Source organism: Ascaphus truei, chromosome 15, assembly GCF_040206685.1.
Source record: "Ascaphus truei isolate aAscTru1 chromosome 15, aAscTru1.hap1, whole genome shotgun sequence".
NCBI classification, from domain to species: domain Eukaryota; kingdom Metazoa; phylum Chordata; class Amphibia; order Anura; family Ascaphidae; genus Ascaphus; species Ascaphus truei.
This window is the reverse complement of record NC_134497.1, coordinates 5,814,014-5,836,040: the sequence shown is the minus strand read 5'-3', so window position 1 is coordinate 5,836,040 and position 22,027 is coordinate 5,814,014. Positions and strand designations below refer to the sequence as shown.

Below are 22,027 nucleotides of genomic sequence, written 5' to 3'. Positions count from 1 at the left end.
CGTCAGGCTGAAAGGGTAAGGAAAAATTAATAGCTTGGAGTCTGCTCGCAGCGCGGTGTAAAACTGCGATAAGCCCGGAGAAAGATTTACAGACAAGCCTTCCATTTCAGCAGAGAGCTGCACGCGGAAGAGAGAGCGGCCTCGGTATCTGTGTCATCAAATAACACGACCAGAACAAGGGGGAGGAATTCTATTTTAAAGGCGAAACGAGTGCCAGAGAATATTCCACTCGTACGAAACCCTTTTACATTTTATTTTGCAGCCTGATCACACAGCTCGTTGTAAAGTCCTTCAGTATATTTTTCCATCTTCTTTTCAGCGCTCAGTAATATTTGTCATGGTCTTATAACCTTCCCGTGGTCACACGGCAGTTACGGAATCTAATGTACCCCAAGTGGAAACAGTTTTGCGATATATACACCCCACCAAGTTGTAAGCCAGACCCTCATTACGTTTTGTGTCTGTTTGCAATTGTTTGTCCGTATTTAATGTTATTTTGTTTGTCATTTATATCACTCTGTTTCCTCATTGTACTGCGCTGGGGAACATGTTGGTGCTATACAATTAAATAATACTAATAATATTGCTTGTGCCAAGGTGCGTCCGTGTCCTTGGTGACGCGGTTTCTGCACTGTCAGAGAACGTTACATGTTGCAAGATCATTAGACAGTATTTCTTTATTAAACGTTTGTGTGTGGGTTGAACAAAAATCATACAAACTGTACACACATCTGAAGCATTGTTTCATGGCTGGAATTCAGATGGGAAAATGTACCACCCAGAAAATAAAGATGCAACATTGTACAAGGATACTGCGTATCACTATGTGCGTTTATACACTGCCACACCCCGTTTTGTATTCCTTAATCCAGTGGTTCTCAACTCCAGTCCCTCAACCCCCTAACATGTCAGGTTTTGAGGATATTGCAGCTTCAGCACAGGTGGCGCAATCAGAGGCTCAGTCTGAGCCTCTGATTGAGCCACCTGTGCTGAAGCAGAGACTGATTGAGCCACCTGTGCTCAAGAAGAGATATCCTTAAAACTTGACCTGTTGGTGGCCCTTGAGGACTGGAGTTTGCCGCTCCTGCAATAGAATAATGAAATGTTATGTGTTGAGTACGGAGTGAGACTTACTTCTGGAATAACTAGATATGCATATTTATATGCATCCTGCTTACATGGGGTTAACCTTCTGATTTAATACTGACTAACCTTAAACTCGCCCCACAAATCAAGCATCCCAATAGCCTGCACTCAAGGCTAATGTCCCGCACCCACAGCCACTCCTACCTCCCATTGTGTCCAAGCACTGCCATCTACTGCACCTACCCACCATCAAGGCCAACACTGCCATCCACTGCACTTATTCCCTCACCTGCTGTCTCTGTAACTCTCCCATCATATCACTTAGATTGTAAGCTCTCCGGGGCAGGGATTTCCTTTCCTGTCTGATTTTGCAGCACTTATTGTATTATTATAATTCCCTGCACTGTATTTTTTGTGAACCGCTGAGTACACTCTCTGCGCTATCTAAATAAAGACATACAATACAACACAACATTTTCTCTTTCAGAGGCTTGAAATGCATCTAAGAGCAGAAGGGTTACACAAGGACATCTGAAGTGCAGAAAACGTGTGAGTACTGTTACTATACACCCACAACATCTCATTCATGTGCGCTCCTTACAATCAGAAAGAATAAAATCCGCAGACTCCCCAATTCAGAGAAAGGAAACATTTAAAATATTGTCCAATTTCCTACCCCAGCTCCAGAAAATGAAGAGACTTTTACAACATGTTTCGGACATGTTCCTCTTCCATTTAATAAAAACCCCACGTGTGAGCACAGTCCCACGTCTCTGCCTTTCCCCATTATCTCTTAGTATACAGCGCTTCCACTGCAGCCAGGGATTCTGGGTAATGACATGCAAATGAGCGCACAGTCCCTTTAACAAAAGCTCTGTAAGCGCTAAACGCCTTAACCTCATCACTGCCAGAGGAACACTCTTGGAACGAAAAGGATAAAGAAAAATCAACTGCGTTTACTCACAATGACGGCTCCAGATCCCCAAGAGATATTTTTTTGTCATTACATTTTTTTTACATTCTTGTTAAATACATTTTTTTTTTTAATGTAATTACTGGTAACTTCCATCCCAGTGATCTGGCCTCCACTTACAGTATCAAAGTGATAGACCTTGTGATATATATCACGAAAATGATGGCTATTTATGACAAAGACCTAAACCTTACAAATCAGTGGCTGTAGCTGCTGTTAAGGAGTCATTGGGACATGTCTTACTCTTGACCACTGGCGTAGCTATCGCCCGGGCAAAGCGCTCTCGGGTACCCATACGTGTCGCCGTCTGCGCATTGCGCGAATCTGCCGATCTGCACATGCCGCGATCGGCACTGGACGACCGTGCATACATGATCGGTGTCAGCCAGTTCACTCACACGCATGCGCACGAGAAGCTGGCAACATTTGCCCAGGGACCCGCGCATGTCCAGCTACGCCATGCTCTTGACATAAATCTATCTAAGCATTTGCTCTCGTTTTGCCCCACTTCCGGTACCAAACTGCTGTGGGAGCGGTCGCATTTAATAGATCGTTTTGTATCTGCCAACAAATCCCAGGTCAGCAGCGTTATAACGATCCAGTCCTGGGTTTCTATTCCCATTTGAAACTTTGTAGTGTATCACAGAGCAAGGCTAAGGCTGAGTCCATGCTCCCTGCTTGCTCGCTGAGGCGCGCTGAGGCTCAGGGAAAGCGGGTGCTTTCCCTGGCCTTGCGGTTGCTTACCGCACGTGCCGTCAGCGGGCCTGCAGGGGGGCGGGCGCGTCACTGGCCGGGGGCGGGCCAGTGACGTCACGGAGCTGGTTCACCCTCATTGGGCGAACCGCTCACGTGACCGGCCTGTCTCGCCGGCAAGCGGGGGAATTTTAAATTCCCCTAAGACCTGCGCTTCCGCAAGTGCGCGGAAGCGCAGGTCAGCCCCTACTAAAGCCGCTCTAATTGCGGCTGTAGGGGCTCAGTGCTGAGCGGGAGCGCGCTGCCAGCAAGCAACTAACATGGCCGAGGCCTAAGTCCCCGCTGGTGCTGAGTGCGCTCATGCTTGGAGAGCGTGAGCGCCGGGTGTCCTGCTTGTAGGCGTGCGAGGGAGGGGGAGGGGGTGCATTGCGGGTAGTTGAGCGCGCCAGTAAGTATAGTTTTTTGTGTTTACCTAAGCGCCGATCGCAGCAGAGTGTGTGTGCACGTGCACGAGCGCCGTGCGCACTGCGTGAGCGGGGACTTACATATATCTATATATGCAATCCTCGCCGCAAGCGCCGCCCGCTCAGCCCGATCAGCGCTAGCGGGGACTCAGCCTAAGATCTGAAGAAGCACCGGCCTGGATTATTACCGCACTGTACCTGGAGCTAGTTGAAAGGAATGGTTAGAGATAATTGAGAGGAGTAGCCTGAAGCACTTATTTGAATGGGATATATTCCGTTTCTCAGTGTAGTCAACATCGGTTTCATGTGCGCATAGAAAAAGTGTTTTCAATATCTGAAACTTCATCAACATTTGATCTAAACGGTGCTAAGAAAGTCAGATTTACACTTCTCCCCTCTATATTTTACAATGTTAAAAAGAATGTCAGTGTTGATATGTTGACAAGTAGATAATGGCTTTAAAGGGAAAACTGTGCTGAAAACACTCAACTGTTCAAATAAAGCACTCTGCAGATCACCAAGGCTAATCTGTACAAACTGTGCTATATGGCAAGTGGAAGGCTTAAGCACATATGCACAAAGCCGCACTGTCAATACCCAGAATCCTTTGCAGTATGTGGCACAGCATGGAGTATGAGGCTGGTTGACACATGTGGGCAAGCTCCGAGCTGCTTCTTGTGTGATCTGTTAAGGCGATCTTTTGGACCTCTCTGAAATCAGGTCATATTTTCAGGATATCCCAGCTTCAGCACATGTGGCTCAGTCAAAGCACTGAGCCACCTGTGCTGAAGTGGGGACTGATTGAGACACCTGTGCTGAAGCAGGGATATTCCTAAAACCTGACCTGTTGGAGGGTCTTGAGGACTGGAGTTGAGAACCCCTGCATTAGGGCACAAGGGACTTGCACACATACAAGATTGGCCGAGTTTGTACCTATGCCAAAAGTGCGTCCCTTTGTATATAATTCTTAACTCTTTACAAATGCATTTATTCATTTCAAACTTTTTTTCTGCCGCGCTACTCACCAAGAAAACTCGGTACCTAAATGACACCGCGTGCGTACGTTTAATGAAAGAAGAACCTGGAGGAAGCCCACGATTGCCCTCTGCTGGCCGCTGCACACCACACACCGTTCTGCACAAACACTTCTCTCTTCGTTGGGTGTTCAGCTTGTGTGCAAGTCCCGGGGATCCTCCGCTCACCTGTCTCCCAGGACACTTGAGTAGCATCTTGCGCTCATCACACACTGAAAACTGCCCTCTCAGCGCATCAGCCTGTTTGCCAAGTAATGGAAGTCAGCGCTTACACAGCTCTTTGTTTTCTCGCGCTCCCGGAGACGCAGAAACCCAGCGTGTGACTTAAGAGTGCTAAGTAGATTTTGCACCATTCTCGTGACATTGTTGCTGGTGGCGACCTTCCTTGGAACATTGCTACAGTAATAGGCTGTTATCACATAACCTCGATGAATCAACAGCTTGACATGTTCTTGGTTAATCACCCGCCACTTTGATTACCAAGGCTCCTAATGATACAGATCAGGAGTGTGGCAGGAGCTGAGCTTGGTTGGTCTTCACCTCCTCTAAGCTTCCCTGAGACAGCGGCGTTATCGCTGAAACAAGGACATTTACGGAACCTTCAAACAATATTAGTTCTTTGTTCTCGCACGTAGAGAAAAGATAATGTCATCTGACAGCTAGTCAAAAGAATTCTTGTAACAATGTATCACCTACAAAGCTTTTCCTTTTTTTTTTATTCTTGCTTCCAATACCATACAGTTAAACCTCAGGCTAATAAAAAAAAAAAATTGTAAAGGCCATATTGACTAAATGGTGCTCTGCCATATAACATCTTTCAGTGCCAGAAAACATCATGGCTTTTTTAATGGTCCAGGTGGTGTCTACTGGTGCCTGGAAAGTGTCTTTAGGGCATAGCCCATTTTAAGGCATAGCGACTTCTGCCTCAGCATGGACCTAGGGGGCTATTCCATGCGATAATGCCCCGTTCTGCACTATTGCTGTATTACGGGGGGGGGGGCGCTTGGGCTTCTTTTTTTCCTACATAAGAACAATGCCGAGACATGGCAAAATTAAACTGATATAGCCAATGATCAGATCTGCATCATACACATTCGTCTATTACTACCTTTAACTCCTCCCTAACCCCTTCTATTTCTCCAAATAATGGCTCTCTATGACACTCACAGAAACACCCAGGACAAAATGGTCGGGGCCGTGACGTGGCTGCATACTGGTCATGCCGTGACGTGGCTGCATACTGGTCATGCCATGACGTGGCTGCATACTGGTCATGCCGTGACGTGGCTGCATACTGGTCATGCCGTGACGTGGCTGCATACTGGTCATGCCGTGACGTGGCTGCATACTGGTCATGCCGTGACGTGGCTGCATACTGGTCATGCCGTGACGTGGCTGCAGGCTTAGAACGCTTTGGCCAAGGGGTTTAACTAGATGACCCTTACTCATGAGAATACTAATATTGAAGTATTTTACTATGTATTTTGTCCCATTGGCTGGAGCTTTGGGCATTTTTGTCTTTTGTTGTATCCATAGTTTGACCCTAAGAGATGCCATTTCTACGTGGATTTCTTAGCATTCATTTTACTGCTGGTTGGGGAGCTCGCATTATTTACCTTTCTGTTACTAGAGGTGTCAGGAACATATTGTGGTCACATACTGCACTGTCCAATCCACCGAGACTCAACTCTGGGCGGCCAACTCCAATCCTCAAGGGCCGCCAACAGATCAGTTGCAGGAATGTCCTTAAAACCTTACCTGTTGGTGACCCTTGAAGACTAGAGTTGGCAACCAATGGACAAAACTGATTCAGAGCACCCCAGACTCGGAGTGCACCTTGATTCTTCCAGTATGAATGTGCTACCACCTGAAACATTCAAGCAAAAGGCATCCGCTCAACTGTACTGTGTTAGACAAAACCTGACGTAGACATGGACCACGCTCAGCTGAAATGGGTCCAAACCAACCACCTACATTCTGCATTGGGAAAACTGGGCAGGAAATAGACTGGGGGAGTTTCCAAGGGTATTCAAAGGAACCATAAAAAATAAAGCTTCCAGAGACCTCCCATCTCTGCCCGCTGATGAACTATGTGAGGGATATTTGTTATACAATAATAAAACCTAATACGCTGAGGAGAGTGTCGGGGGAGTACATGCCGGGCAGGTTCAATTGCTCAAGGCCTCTGAAAGATACCTACTTTTGTCTTCATACTTCACCAGCCAGTTCTAGGCCAGTGAAAATGTAACTTTTCAATAATAATTCTGTACCAAAGAAGCTAAGGCCAGCTGATGTTTGAGTTGTCCTGTGTCTCAAGGCGTTCCCTTGGACCCTGCATACATCAGTTAACAGTTTGAGATTCCAGGGACCTTAACAGCTTTGCAGTTGTGTTTATGGGGTTCAGTGCAAAGTGAGTAATGCTTGCTCTTCCTTGGACTCTTCCATGGACTCTTCCATGGGCTCTTCCTTGGGCTCTTCCAGCTGCTGCACTCGATCTGTGCAGATGTTCTCCAGAATGTTGAACTTGGAGCCCAGGTACTGCAGGTTCTCCAACTCAAAGTTGCTGCTGGAGATGCTAATAGCATCTAAAGATGAAGCTCTGGACAGCTCTCCTTCATAGGTAAACACCCGAACCTTGCATCTGTCAATCTCATCCTCGCATGAGATGAGTTTCTGGGAACAGGGTTGAAGAAAAATAGGTGTCAGTTGTATTTTACATTGAGGAAGAACTCTAAATCAGACGCTATAGAACTGGACCATTTTGTGATGAATACAGGGCACAAATACAGACAATATCATACATTATACCTTCTCCTGTCAACGCTCTTCCTAGAACCAGAGGTATTTCTTTTCTACTGTAGCCCTACATACAGAGTCTCTGTCCTCGGTGCCGCCTTCACGCGTGGCTTCCGGACCGCAGTGCGGCCATGTGCGGTCAAGGCCCTGAAAACAGGGAGGATTAACTCTGCTGTGGGTCCTTGTTTCTGAAAGTGACCCCAGCGGCGTTACTCCTACCGGGCTAGCCACGCGTCCCAGAGAGACCCAGTCTCTCTCCGGGTCCCCCCGAGCAGCTCTTACAGCAGACATTCATGGGCTTTTTTATTATTATTGTTACGTAGCTTTGGAATAGGGGGTCTCCGGAGCTGAACCCCCTTAATTTCCCAGTGGCCTCTGTGACGCAGGAGATTTAAACCTCCATGAGAAACAGGCAGCACCCCCCGAGGTATGTATCTCAGGAAGCAGGAGCACCCCCCGAGGTATGTATCTCAGGAAGCAGGAGCACCCCCCGAGGTATGTATCTCAGGAAGAAGGAGCACCCCCCGAGGTGTGTATCTCAGGAAGCAAGAGCACCCCCCGAGGTATGTATCTCAGGAAGAAGGAGCACCCCCCGAGGTATGTATCTCAGGAAGAAGGAGCACCCCCCGAGGTGTGTATCTCAGGAAGCAGGAGCACCCCCCGAGGTATGTATCTCAGGAAGAAGGAGCACCCCCCGAGGTATGTATCTCAGGAAGAAGGAGCACCCCCCGAGGTATGTATCTCAGGAAGAAGGAGCACCCCCCGAGGTGTGTATCTCAGGAAGCAGGAGCACCCCCCGAGGTGTGTATCTCAGGAAGCAGGAGCACCCCCCGAGGTGTGTATCTCAGGAAGCAGGAGCACCCCCCGAGGTATGTATCTCAAAATCCCGTGCGCTGACCAACCCTCCACCTCCAATGTATCGCAGGAAGCAGGAGCACCCCCCGAGGTGTGTATCTCAGGAAGCAGGAGCACCTCCCGAGGTATGTATCTCAGGAAGCAGGAGCACATCCCGAGGTATGTATCGCAGGAAGCAGGAGCACCCCCGGCTTCACACCTATTTAAAAACATGATGTGTTGGGATGGGCCTTTAAATGGCTGTCATTGTGTAGCGCAGGAAGCAATTATTTTGTTGTGTATTGATTTTGTGCGTTAAAAATGTGTCGGATTTGATGGTACCCAAAGAAAACAAATGTTTTTTTGGGGGGGAAACTGCCACTCTTCTCCCCCCCACCCCCCCTGCTCCCTGCAATACGTTACAACAGGGGCGGCCAAATCCAGTCGTCAAGGGCCACCAGCAGGTCAGGTTTTCAGGATATCCCTGCTTCAGCACAGGTGCCTCAATCAGTGGCTCAGTCATTGGCAAACTCCAGTCCTCAAGGGCCACCAACAGGTCAGGTTTTGAGGATATCCCTGCTTCAGCTTTGGTGACTCAGTCAGTGACTGAGCCACTGATTGAACCACCAGTGCTGAAGCAGGGAAATCCTTAAAACCTGACCTGCTTTACAAATAAATATCTTGCAGGCTCCACTGGTTACAAAGCGGTTAAAGAACAAACGATGCAAATAGTTTTAATACGTATATATATATATACTAGCTGAGAGACCCGGCGTTGCCCGGGATGTAAATGCGTCATAGGTAGTATTATTTATAAATCGTGGAACAATAGGTGACTATTTGTTGTAAAGGTTGGATAATAATGTTGAAAAGAAAGATGGAATAAAATGTAATACGATGTTGTTTAAAAATGGTTTATTGTAACCACACCACAGTACAATGTATATTTTGGTGACATAACAGATGTAAAAATGTAAGGCGTGTGTCCTGCTAGGATGTGAGGCGGCAGGTGGCGCGTGGGTTGTGAGTGCTGTCTGTGAGTGGGGGTCCTGCTAGTGTGTGAGGCGGCAGGTGGCGCGTGGGTTGTGAGTGCTGTCTGTGAGTGGGGGTCCTGCTAGGGTGTGAGGCGGCAGGTGGCGCGTGGGTTGTGAGTGCTGTCTGTGAGTGGGGGTCCTGCTAGGGTGTGAGGCGGCGGGTGGCACATGGGTTGTGAGTGCTGTCTGTGAGTGGGGGTCCTGCTAGGGTGTGAGGCGGTGGGTCAGTGATGTCGGTGCGTAGGGGCGGGAGGCAGCAGGTGTGTGTGGCGGCAGGTATGTGTCGAGTGTGGCGGGAGTCTGTTGAGTGCATGCAGCGGCTGTGAGGCGGTGGGTGAAAGGCAGAGGTGGGCGGAGTAAGGGCGGGTGAAAGGCAGAGGCGGGTGGGCAGGAAGGCGGGCAGGAAGGCGAAGATTGGTGGGAAGGGGGGGAAGGGTGTGGGAGGGGGAAGGGGGTGGGAGAGGGGAAGGGGGTGGGAGAGGGGAAAAGGGTGGGAGGGGGGAAGGGGGTGGGAGGGGAGGAGGGGGAGGGAAAAGGGAGGAGGGGGAGGGAAAGGGGAAGAGAAAGGGGAGCGGGGGGGGAGAAAGGGGAGCGGGGGGGGGGAGAAAGGGGAGCGGGGGGGGGAGAAAGGGGAGCGGGGGGGGAGAAAGGGGAGCGGGGGGGAGAAAGGGGAGCGGGGGGGAGAAAGGGGAGCGGGGGGAGAAAGGGGAGCGGGGGGGGAGAAAGGGGAGCGGGGGGGGAGAAAGGGGAGCGGGGGGGTGAGAAAGGGGAGCGGGGGGGGTGAGAAAGGGGAGCGGGGGGGTGAGAAAGGGGAGCAGGGGGGATGAGAAAGGGGAGCGGGGGGGATGAGAAAGGGGAGCGGGGGGGATGAGAAAGGGGAGCGGGGGGGATGAGAAAGGGGAGCAGGGGGGAGAAAGGGGAGCGGGGGGGAGAAAGGGGAGCAGGGGGGAGAAAGGGGAGCGGGGGGGAGAAAGGGGAGCGGGGGGGAGAAAAGGGAGCGGGGGGGGAGAAAGGGGAGCGGGGGGGAGAAAGGGGAGCGGGGGGGGAGAAAGGGGAGCGGGGGGGGAGAAAGGGGAGCGGGGGGGAGAAAGGGGAGCGGGGGGGGAGAAAGGGGAGCGGGGGGGGAGAAAGGGGAGCGGGGGGGGAGAAAGGGGAGCGGGGGGGAGAAAGGGGAGCGGGGGGGGGAGAAAGGGGAGCGGGGGGGGAGAAAGGGCACCGGGGGGAGAAAGGGGAGCGGGGGGGGAGAAAGGGGCGCGGGGGGGAGAAAGGGGAGCGGGGGGGGGGGGAGAAAGGGGAGCGGGGGGGGGGAGAAAGGGGAGTGGGGGGGAGAAAGGGGAGCGGGGGGGAGAAAGGGGAGCGGGGGAGGAGAAAGGTGAGCGGGGGGAGAAAGGGGAGCGGGGGGGGAGAAAGGGGAGCGGGGGGGGGAGAAAGGGGAGCGGGGGGGGGAGAAAGGGGAGCGGGGGGGGAGAAAGGGGAGCGGGGGGGGGAGAAAGGGGAGCGGGGGGGAGAAAGGGGAGCGGGGGGGGAGAAAGGGGAGCGGGGGGGGGAGAAAGGGGAGCGGGGGGGAGAAAGTGGAGCGGGGGGGGGAGAAAGTGGAGCGGGGGGGGGAGAAAGTGGAGCGGGGGGGAGAAAGGGGAGCGGGGGGGGGAGAAAGGGGTGCGGGGGGAAGAAAGGGGAGCGGGGGGGAGAAAGGGGAGCGGGGGGGAGAAAGGGGAGCGGGGGGGAGAAAGGGGAGCGGGGGGGAGAAAGGGGAGCGGGGGGGAGAAAGGGGAGCGGGGGGGAGAAAGGGGAGCGGGGGGGAGAAAGGGGAGCGGGGGGGAGAAAGGGGAGCAGGGGGGGGAGAAAGGGGAGCGGGGGGGAAAAAGGAAAGCGGGGGGGGAGAAAGGGGAGCGGGGGGGGAGAAAGGGGAGCGGGGGGGAGAAAGGGGAGCGGGGGGGAGAAAGGGGAGCGGGGGGAGAAAGGGGAGCGGGGGGGAGAAAGTGGAGCGGGGGGGGAGAAAGGGGAGCGGGGGGGGAGAAAGGGGAGCGGGGGGGAGAAAGGGGAGCGGGGGGGGAGAAAGGGGAGCGGGGGGGGAGAAAGGGGAGCGGGGGGGGGAGAAAGGGGAGCGGGGGGGGGAGAAAGGGGAGCGGGGGGGAGAAAGGGGAGCGGGGGGGGGGAGAAAGGGGAGCGGGGGGGGGAGAAAGGGGCGCGGGGGGGAGAAAGGGGAGCGGGGGGGGGGGAGAAAGGGGAGCGGGGGGGGGGAGAAAGGGGAGTGGGGGGGAGAAAGGGGAGCGGGGGGGAGAAAGGGGAGCGGGGGAGGAGAAAGGTGAGCGGGGGGGAGAAAGGGGAGCGGGGGGGGAGAAAGGGGAGCGGGGGGGGAGAAAGGGGAGCGGGGGGGGAGAAAGGGGAGCGGGGGGGGAGAAAGGGGAGCGGGGGGGAGAAAGGGGAGCGGGGGGGGAGAAAGGGGAGCGGGGGGGGAGAAAGGGGAGCGGGGGGGAGAAAGTGGAGCGGGGGGGGGGAGAAAGTGGAGCGGGGGGGAGAAAGGGGAGCGGGGGGGGGAGAAAGGGGTGCGGGGGGAAGAAAGGGGAGCGGGGGGGGAGAAAGGGGAGCGGGGGGGAGAAAGGGGAGCGGGGGGGAGAAAGGGGAGCGGGGGGGAGAAAGGGGAGCGGGGGGGAGAAAGGGGAGCGGGGGGGAGAAAGGGGAGCAGGGGGGGGAGAAAGGGGAGCGGGGGGGAAAAAGGAAAGCGGGGGGGGAGAAAGGGGAGCGGGGGGGAGAAAGGGGAGCGGGGGGGGAGAAAGGGGAGCGGGGGGGAGAAAGGGGAGCGGGGGGAGAAAGGGGAGCGGGGGGGAGAAAGTGGAGCGGGGGGGGAGAAAGGGGAGCGGGGGGGGAGAAAGGGGAGCGGGGGGGGAGAAAGGGGAGCGGGGGGGGGAGAAAGGGGAGCGGGGGGGGGAGAAAGGGGAGCGGGGGGGGGAGAAAGGGGAGCGGGGGGGGGGAGAAAGGGGAGCGGGGGGGGAAAGGGGGAGCAGGGGGGGAGAAAGGGGAGCGGGGGGGAGAAAGGGGAGCGGGGGGGGGAGAAAGGGGAGCGGGGGGGGGAGAAAGGGGAGCTGGGGGGGGAGAAAGGGGAGCAGGGGGGAGAAAGGGGAGCAGGGGGGGAGAAAGGGGAGCGGGGGGGAGAAAGGGGAGCGGGGGGGAGAAAGGGGAGCGGGGGGGAGAAAGGGGAGCGGGGGGAGAAAGGGGAGCGGGGGGGAGAAAGTGGAGCGGGGGGGGGAGAAAGGGGAGCGGGGGGGGAGAAAGGGGAGCGGGGGGGGAGAAAGGGGAGCGGGGGGGGAGAAAGGGGAGCGGGGGGGGGAGAAAGGGGAGCGGGGGGGGAGAAAGGGGAGCGGGGGGGGAGAAAGGGGAGCGGGGGGGGAAAGGGGGAGCAGGGGGGGAGAAAGGGGAGCGGGGGGGAGAAAGGGGAGCGGGGGGGGAGAAAGGGGAGCGGGGGGGGGGAGAAAGGGGAGCTGGGGGGGGAGAAAGGGGAGCAGGGGGGAGAAAGGGGAGCAGGGGGGGAGAAAGGGGAGCGGGGGGGGGAGAAAGGGGAGCGGGGGGGGGAGAAAGGGGGAGCGGGGGGGGGAGAAAGGGGAGCGGGGGGGGAGAAAGGGGAGCGGGGGGGGAGAAAGGGGAGCGGGGAGGGAGAAAGGGGAGCGGGGGGGAGAAAGGGGAGCGGGGGGGAGAAAGGGGAGCGGGGGGGAGAAAGGGGAGCGGGGGGGGAGAAAGGGGAGCGGGGGGAGAAAGGGGAGCGGGGGGGAGAAAGGGGAGCGGGGGGGGAGAAAGGGGAGCGGGGGGGGAGAAAGGGGAGCGGGGGGGGAGAAAGGGGAGCGGGGGGGGAGAAAGGGGAGCGGGGGGGGAGAAAGGGGAGCGGGGGGGAGAAAGGGGAGCGGGGGGAGAAAGGGGAGCGGGGGGGAGAAAGGGGAGCGGGGGGGGAGAAAGGGGAGCGGGGGGGAGAAAGGGGAGCGGGGGTGGAGAAAGGGGAGCGGGGGGGTGGGGAGAAAGGGGAGCGGGGGGGGAGAAAGGGGAGCGGGGGGGGAGAAAGGGGAGCGGGGGGGAGAAAGGGGAGCGGGGGGGAAAGGGGAGCGGGGGGGAGAAAGGGGAGCGGGGGTGGAGAAAGGGGAGCGGGGGGGTGGGGAGAAAGGGGAGCGGGGGAGAAAGGGGAGCGGGGGAGAAAGGGGAGCGGAGGGGGTGGGGAGAAAGGGGAGCGGGGGGGAGAAAAGGGAGCGGGGGGGAGAAAGGGGAGCGGGGGGGAGAAAGCGGAGCGGGGGGGGGAGAAAGGGGAGCAGGTGGGGGGAGGAAGAGGAGCGTGGGGGGGAGAAAGGGGAGCGGGGGGAGAAAGCGGAGCGTAGGGGGAGAAAGGGGAGCAGGTGGGGGGAGGAAGGGGAGCGGGGGGGGAGAAAGGGGAGCGGGGGGGGGAGAAAGGGGAGCGGGGGGGGAGAAAGGGGAGCGGGGGGGGGAGAAAGGGGAGCTGTGGGGGGAGAAAGGGGAGCGGGGGGGGAGAAAGGGGAGCGGGGGAGGGAGAAAGGGGAGCGGGGAGGGGAGAAAGGGGAGCGGGGGGGGGAGAAAGGGGAGCGGGGGGGGGAGAAAGGGGAGCGGGGGGGGAGAAAGGGGAGCGGGGGGGGAGAAAGGGGAGCGGGGGGGGGAGAAAGGGGAGCGGGGGGGGGAGAAAGGGGAGCGGGGGGGGGAGAAAGGGGAGCGGGGGGGGGAGCGGGGGGGAGAAAGGGGAGCGGGGGGGGGAGAAAGGGGAGCGGGGGGGGGGAAGGGGAGCGGGGGGGGGAGAAAGGGGAGCGGTGGGGGGGAGAAAGGGGAGCGGGGGGGGGAGAAAGGGGAGCGGGGGGGGGAGAAAGGGGAGCGGGGGGGGGAGAGCCGGCGTTGGCCGCGAGTAACATTTAGCGCTAGGAAAAGGGGGGGGGAGAGGGGAGGAAAAGGGGGGGGAGAGGGGGGGAAAAGGGGGGAGAGGGGGACGGGGGAAAAGGAGGGGGGGATAGTGGACAGGAGGGGGGGACAGTGGCCGGGGGGAGGGGGGACAGTGGGCGGGTGGGGGGGGACAGTGGAAAGGACAGTGGACAGGAGGGGATGGGAGGGGGGGAGAGTGGACAGGAGGGGGGGGAAAGTGGACAGGAGGGGGGGGAGAGTGGACAGGAGGGGGGGGGAGTGGACCGGGGGGGGGACAGGTGAAAGGACAGTGGACAGGAGGGGATGGGAGGGGGGGGGACAGTGGACAGGAGGGGATGGGAGGGGGGGGGAAAGTGGACAGGAGGGGGGGGAGAGTGGGCAGGAGGGGGGGGGAGAGTGGACAGGAGGGGGGGGAGAGTGGACAGGAGGGGGGGGAGAGTGGACAGGAGAGGGGGGGAGAGTGGACAGGAGGGGGGGGAGAGTGGACAGGAGGGGGGGGAGAGTGGACAGGGGGGGGGGAGAGTGGACAGGGGGGGGGAGAGTGGACAGGAGGGGGGGTGACAGTGGACAGGAGGGGGGGAGAGTGGACAGGAGGGGGGGGCAGTGGACAGGAGGGGGGGGCAGTGGACAGGAGGGGGCAGTGGACAGGAGGGGGGGGGGTAGTGGACAGGAAGGGGGGTAGTGGACAGGAGGGGGGGTAGTGGACAGGAGGGGGGGGGTAGTGGACAGCAGGGGGGGCAGTGGACAGGAAGGGGGGGCAGTGGACAGGAGGGGGGTTGGTTTACTTTAAATTGACGGGTCCCCCTCTATCTTTCTCCGCTCCTGACCCCCCCACATGTGTAGCTCCGGTCCCCACTCTACAGTGTAACACACACACACACGCACACAGACACACACACAGTGTCCCACACACACACTGTCACGCTGTGACACACACACGCACACAGACACACACACAGTGTCCCACACACACACTGTCATGCTGTGACACACACACACACACACACAAACTCACCTCTCCTTCTGGCCGCCGCCATGTTAGTTAGTCCGCGAGGGAGGAAGGGGTCCTTTCTTCCGCCGCCACCTTAGGTGCCGCGTGGCAGCGGTAGGCTGCCCTGGCCAATGCCTGTCCCCGCGCCAGGGAGGTGAGGGGAGGTGAGGGGGAGGTGAGGGGGGTTGAGAGGGAGGTGAGCGGGAGGGGAGGTGAGTGGAGGGAGCGGGAGGTGAGTAGAGGGAGCGGGAGGTGAGTGGAGGCAGCGGCAGGCTGCCCTGCCCACTGCCTGTCCCCGCGCCGGGGAGGGAGTTGAGTGGAGAGGGAGGTGGAGGGAGTTGAGCGGGAGGGAGGTGAGTGGAGAGGGAGGTGAGTGGAGCGGGAGGTGGAGGGAGTTGAGCGGGAGGGAGGTGAGTGGAGCGGGAGGTGGAGGGAGGTGAGTGGAGAGGGAGGTGAGTGTGATGGGGGGGGAGAGGACAGAGAGGTGTGTGTGTGTGTGTGTGTGTGTGTGTGTGTGTGTGTGTGTGTGTGTGTGTGTGTGTCCCCTTTGGCCCGTCACTCCGCCTCAGGCCAATGAGAGGTGTGCGGGGGCGGGCGGGCCAAGGGACCAATGAGATTGCCGCTAGGGACGCAGACATACAGTGCTCTCAGAAATATATAGTAGATATATATATATACAGTGTTCGACAAACCTATACATTTGCTCGCCCCGGGCGAGTGGATTTAACCCCCGGGTGAGTAAATATTGGCCCAAGCAGCACACGTTTGGTACTAGGTGGCGAGTAGATTTTTTTGTGTGGCGAGTAGATTTTTTGGTGATTTGTCAACCACTGTATATATATATATATATATATATATATATATATATATATATATAACATTTTATTTGAGCGTGAAATTTGTCAGCTCGAGTGTGTTATTTGTGCCTGCCGGTGTGTATCCCCCCCTGATAAGGTACTCAGCCCCCGTTCCCTGTCCCCGGTGAAAGGAAACGGTGTATCGAGGTGAAGCACACCCTCACATGAGACTAAAAGATGTCAGGAGAGGGCGAGGAGTCCTCTGCTGCAGCTAACGGCAGCGGTGATGGAACATGTATCTGATTGCCAGAGACTCCAACCTGCACAGGGTCGGCTCAGGGACACAGGTACACTTTCATTAAGGAAGAGGCGGCTCAAACTGCGGCAAAATGTCACCACTGGAGTGTCGCATCAGCCACGGATTTCAGGGGCACCACTTACACCCTATCAGCCCAGAGCAGCATTGTAGAGTATATATGTTGTAGACACAGCTGGCAGCAAAGGTGGAGCCTCATTTACCATCATACATTAGAGTTGCCTTGAAGTAAAAGCACTCAGCCAGGTAACAGCTTCCCTTACAGTTTTAATGCTAGTTTAAGAATGTAAAGCAGAAATCTCTCCCGGCTGCTTTTTTAAATAAATATTTTTTTATACGAGTATGCGCTCACATTTGTAAAGAAATAAAACAGCATATGTGTGTTTGCTCATATATACTGTATATAAAAACACACACACATATATAAAAATATATATGTAGCCATGCTGTAAAATGGTCTGCAGTTGTCTCCTCTGCTGGCAGTAAACCTGGTAGGTTACAGGGATGCCAGCAGTAATCATGGAGGTTTGCCCTCACACCCTGGTGAGGTGCCCTATGTATGGATGGGAGTGGCTACATGCTCTGAGTCCACAGTTAGTGACATCAGAGATGTGCCTGCCTCCTGAGGTATATAAGGCACAGCACTGATCAAAGTTAGTGTGTGTTGGAGTAAGGAGCAAGTCTGCGTTGAGACTTGGGAGTGGGTGGCACACTAGTGCTTTAACTAGTGGCCCCATTCTATGTTAAGTAACATCTAGCTGACAAAGCCATACTGTGTCCAGGGACCTGGCACAGGGGTGATCTCCCCGAGGGGAGAGGGGATCCCACTCCATGGGGAGGGTGTACCTTTGAAAGGATAGCACAGCGAGATGTGTGGCTAAGCAAATCACTGTAAGGGGCAGTTGGCCCGCACCGTAAGCCACAATAAAGTCAACCTTGATGAAAGACATCTTCATGTGTGAGTCTGAACTTACTCTACATATGATGGCACCACGGAGGAGTTCCTCATCAGAATCATCCCCATGCGGACGCAGGGATCCTGATGAGGTGGAGGCGCTGCACTGGATATAGGTAGGACTCATGCACACTACCTCAGCTGCCTGTCTGGGTTGGCAATCCCCACACAACATCGTGTGGGAGACTCAGGAGTCCTGTTGCCAACAGGTGCACCACCAGACACGACCATGTAATGGGGGCTGGTTAGACCACAGGGGCCAATATGAGATTGGGTGGGTCAGGCCAGGTCAGAAAATCCGTTACATATATATACATATATATATATATATATATATATATATATATATATATATATATATATATATAATACATATATATATATATATACACATACATACATACATACATACACACATATATATATATATATATATATATATATATATATATATATATATATATATATATATATATATATATATATATATAAATACACACACATATACACACACCACACATATTACATAGTGGAGGAGGTTGAAAAAAAGACATACGTGCATAAAGTTCAACCTATGCTAAATTTAGACGACAGATACTTTATCCTTTATCCGTACTTACAGTATATTGATCCAGAGGAAGGCAAACAAAAAAACCCCAGTGACACATCATCCAATGATATCTCATAAAGGGAAAAATAAACCCCTTCCTGACAATTGGCAATCTGATTACTCGCTGGATCAACATCCTTCCCATGTTTACTTATTTGGTATATCCCTGTATACCTTTCCTTTCTAAAAAGGTGTTCACCCTTTTTTTGTGCAGTATATTATTTCATTAGGTTTTATTGCGAATCAGTTTTTAGGACTCATAGATAGAGGTATCGGACTGACCAACAGATGAAGATCTCTGGGAATATAAGTGTAAGTAGCGTAGATCAAAGCCCTCTCCTGACAAAGCTGGACGCATACCAGCGAAACGCGTAGCGTGAGCAGAGGAGGAGTAACCGACAAGTCCAGAACAAGTGTCGTTAGAGCAGTGCTGAGATCGGAGTGCTATTCCCGGCGGCCGCATACGGAAGTAACACGAGGCTAATCAGCAAGCAAAGACACACACCTGAGCCCTGCGTCGGGGAGGAGAGAGGCTGTCATCGTTTAAAGATATCATCGTATATCCTGAATGACATAAACACATGTAAGTGTCCATTCAGGGGATTTGTCCGTTTGAGTTTTGTATTAAAGTTTTTGGCATACTGTGCAATTTGTCCCTTTCTCCTTTCCCTGCCAGGATCCACATCGCACCTTCAACTACATCAGCCACGGAACATATGGGCTGTTGTTTCATCAACTGTGTTTGCTGTTATCAACCACTTCCTCATGTTTTTGTACCTGACAACCTTTTTTTGAACATTTCTATTGTATCTGCCATCACAGTCTCCATGGGTAATGCCCTTACTCTAAAGAACCCTTTCCTTTGTTGCTGGTGAAATCTCCTTTCCTCCAAACTTAAGGGATGACCCAGAGTCCTTTGTACTGCACTTGGGATGAATAGTTCTTTTGAAAGCTCCTTGTACTGTCCCCAAATATATTTGTAGATAGTTATCATATCCCCTCTTAGACGCCTCCAATCACTACTTCATTACATTCTAATAATATGCCCCATTAGAGCAAATAATAGATTTATACTATTTCTAACCAAAAATGTATCGGCAACACACACACACACACAGATGCAACAAGAGTAACTTTTCCCACAGATACCTCAAATACTGAGGAAAGTCCTCAGGGGTTTCCATAGGAGTTTAAGAGGCAATCCCTGCAATATCCTACATCTGTGTTTTTAAATAAATAAGTTCTGTAGTATTAGATAATATATACTACATTTAAAAAAAATGATTATTAAACTCTAAGTGATTATTAATATACTGACAAATATATATGGCTACCCTTTGAAAAAGTCGCCCGTGTGCGGCTAAACGCGTCAGGGAGCGTCATTACGCAATACGCACGGACATCACGTCATCACGCATGCGCAGGAACAGGCCGGTTTGAGCGCCAAACAATACAGAGGCCACCCAGCAAGGAGACATTCTCTGGGATTCCTGGGACGTTTTGCTGTGCAATATCCGAGGCACCGTGGATAACCTGACGGATCACTGCCCCTTCATCTCTGAGAGACTGATGGACTTCTGATTCGAGTACAGATACCGGATGGTGGTGATATTGTCACGAAATGCTTTTAATCCTTGTACCCTTGTGAGTTTATTTCTCCCCGCTCCCTCCCTTTCCCATCATTAAATATACGGTTTTATACTATGGGGCGTGCGCTCTCTCCTCTCTCTTTTCTGCAGATTCCATACGGATGTAGTTAATCCCCTTGAGAGCAGCCGGAGACCCCCTTACCAGCATTACTATTGCACCATTTGTTGGACATTTTTGAAAGGACTGGTTTTTACTTCTTTTCCTTCTTTATTCACAGTTTGATATTAATATTTGGTTTTTATCTAACACCATTTATCTAATTGATTCATTAGGCACTTACACATTTATATCCTGTTGGTTTATCCTTGGTATTAATATATTAATTTATTTTATTTATTTGAATACCTATTCCAGGCGCTTCTTTATTGTTTTGTTCTTTAGTTTTTGTCTTTAGTTATATATATATATACATGTGGCTGTGCTCAAAGCTGTGACCATGCAGCAAGCTTAAGCCTATAGGGAACCATATATAAAATGGTTTTTGAAGCAAAAAGTTGCACTGTGTGCTCATTTGCATGTCATTTCCCAGAATCCCTTGCTGCAGTGGAAGTGCTATGTGCTGGGTGATAATGAGGAAAGGCGGGGTTGCAGACCTGCCTAAGACATGCAGATGAGCATACAGTATATTTGCATTTGCTATATGCTTTGCTGTGCAGGGTTTTTGTCACTTTTTTTACTCACCGTAACTTAACTCAGTATATATACATATATGTATATATTTATATATTATTTTTTTTAAGTGCCGCTTGGATTTCCCCAGCAGAATGCCTGGGCATGCTAAAAATAAGAGTCAGTCCGGCCACCTCTTATTCATATCGTTTCTATGAAAAAAGGAATTCTGGACGCACTAAAATGATAATCACAGACTGAAGATCCTACCTGGTTTAAGATTGTGTCCAGAGCGGTCGGCGGGTACATCCTCTCGGAATGATTACCAACTGCACTGGTGCGCTGTGTTCCTACGCCAACCTGCAGAAATTAAAAAGAGAAATTAAAACCCCTTAAAGCAGCAATGCCATCCAGAGCTGAAATGCATGTCTTTACAGTGTTTAGACAGCTGGCGCTAAACCGCGTTCTTTTCACTCTCCGTAGATCCCTGGTTCCTGAGAGGTTTTTTTATGCCTTTGCACTTCCTGGATTTACAAAGATGGCGCACGGGGCCCAACCAATAGGAAGCATCAACATCATTTGGCAGCCATTTTGGATTACTCAGGAGGTTAAAGAGACATTGAAACTCAAAACTGTTAGTATCTCAGGGAATCGGGGGGGGGGGGGTCCCTGACGATGAAATCAGCTCCAGGGGACTCCCCAATCCGAATACTGTAAACGAAAAATGAATTTAAAAAAACAAGAAAACACAAGTAGCAGGAATTGCTGCTCAATGATATAAGTGCTGAGGGTTCAACAGGGGACTGCTGAGAAAGCAGAGAAATTATCACATTGTTTTACTGTAGTTTACTTCCTATTTAGCAAATTGGAGATACTGACCGATAGCAAATTAACATCTTAGATAGCAGACCCCAATGTATTATCCAGTGTCATGGCACAGACATCTTTCCCTGCTTCCATTCTCGCGATTCCTGATTGTGAGTTCTTGGGGCCATGGAGCGCTTTGCGTGTTGCGGTATCCTGCGCGGCACAGTGTGGTGCAGTCTCTCACACCGCCGTACAGTGATGTGGAGTATACTAGCGCCTTACATCAAAACGGGCAATAGTAATTTTAATTATTGAAAAAGACAAGAATGCCTGCGGTGGAAAATGGTTTATTTATGAAGGGAATTGCCACTGAGACTTGGGGAGCGTGTAGTGAGAACTCCTGGCTGTTGTTTATTAGAAACAGGCTCCTGGTTTTATATATCATGTACTGTATAAATCGAAGTTTTCACTGAAACTGTGCAGAGCGAAGGCTTTAAAACCCAGCACCAGCTGAGCCGAGTGACCAGGAATCTGCCCACTCCAAATATATGCAAGATCTCATCTGTCGCACCTTCCCAGTGAGATTGGAGGCACGCGCCAGCGCTGGGAGGAATCCCCCTTCATTTTTGTTTGCTGGAGGATTTAAAGACCCCTTGATGACCCTCGGGGAAAAAATCCTCAGATTTGAACTTCCAATCAACATTTTGAATGTCATTTAAGTGATTCCAAAATGAAATGAGCAGGGTGGAAACTTTGGACAGGTATTGGAAATACCAGCTCACTGGTCATGGTTCCCTGGTTCATCCTTGATTGTCTGTTTTCGCCGTGTTTGAGGATATCTGAATGAGGTCTGTTATCTTCAGATTACTTCTGATTTTGGTTATTTAATAAAGAGAATGTGATATGTTGGGGGTTCAGTTACTCACAACAGGCATGGGGGAGAGATGAGAGGTCCTACAGTAGTTTCAGATCAATATTTAAAAGCATCTCCCTTCAGTATAAAGAAATATTAAATACAGTATATGTAGACACTGCTAGACATTTACAGCTAACACCATAGTAACAACAGAAGCTGATCCAAACCACACATCCATTCCACCCCCTCACACACCGCAATAGATACACCATTATTATAGCCAAGTAATGTGTCCAGTTGGTTATAAAAACTTACTGAGTCCCTTCTTGTATTTGCACGATCAAAGGTACTCGTTCTCCTGTTACTGAAATGGAAGCTCTGAAAAAACACAAGATTCAGGCAACTTAGATATTAATACATAGTTTCATTAAGGACAGAAGATCAGGATAATTTGTCCATGTAATGGTCCTATTTTCCCTACTTTGTGTGTATAATATATATATATATATATATATATATATATATATATATAGATATAAAATTTTAAGTTATGGTGGGTGAAAAAGGCACCAACAAACCTCCACCGTTAGCATATAGCCAATAAAGAATATCACTTG

General features: G+C 52.7%; 1 protein-coding gene across 23 annotated transcripts in view; it reads right to left on the bottom strand.

The window, feature by feature from the left end:
• Window positions 1–229: 229 nt before the first annotated feature.
• The window catches only part of LOC142466446 (cadherin-like protein 26), a 101,149-nt gene continuing 79,351 nt past the window's right edge, over window positions 230–22,027 (bottom strand). For 8 of the 23 annotated variants that reach the window (XM_075571383.1, XM_075571382.1, XM_075571374.1 and 5 more), the window contains 3 exons: window positions 21,726–21,788; window positions 20,018–20,107; window positions 232–6,923 (listed from right to left, as the gene is read on the bottom strand). In XM_075571383.1, coding sequence (XP_075427498.1) covers window positions 6,651–6,923; window positions 20,018–20,107; window positions 21,726–21,788 — 426 coding nt within the window. In that variant the 3' untranslated portion in view covers window positions 232–6,650. Of the gene's footprint in view, window positions 6,924–20,017; window positions 20,108–21,725; window positions 21,789–22,027 lie in introns of all 23 variants that reach the window. The other 15 variants (XM_075571372.1, XM_075571373.1, XM_075571371.1 and 12 more) reach the window with 5 other exon arrangements.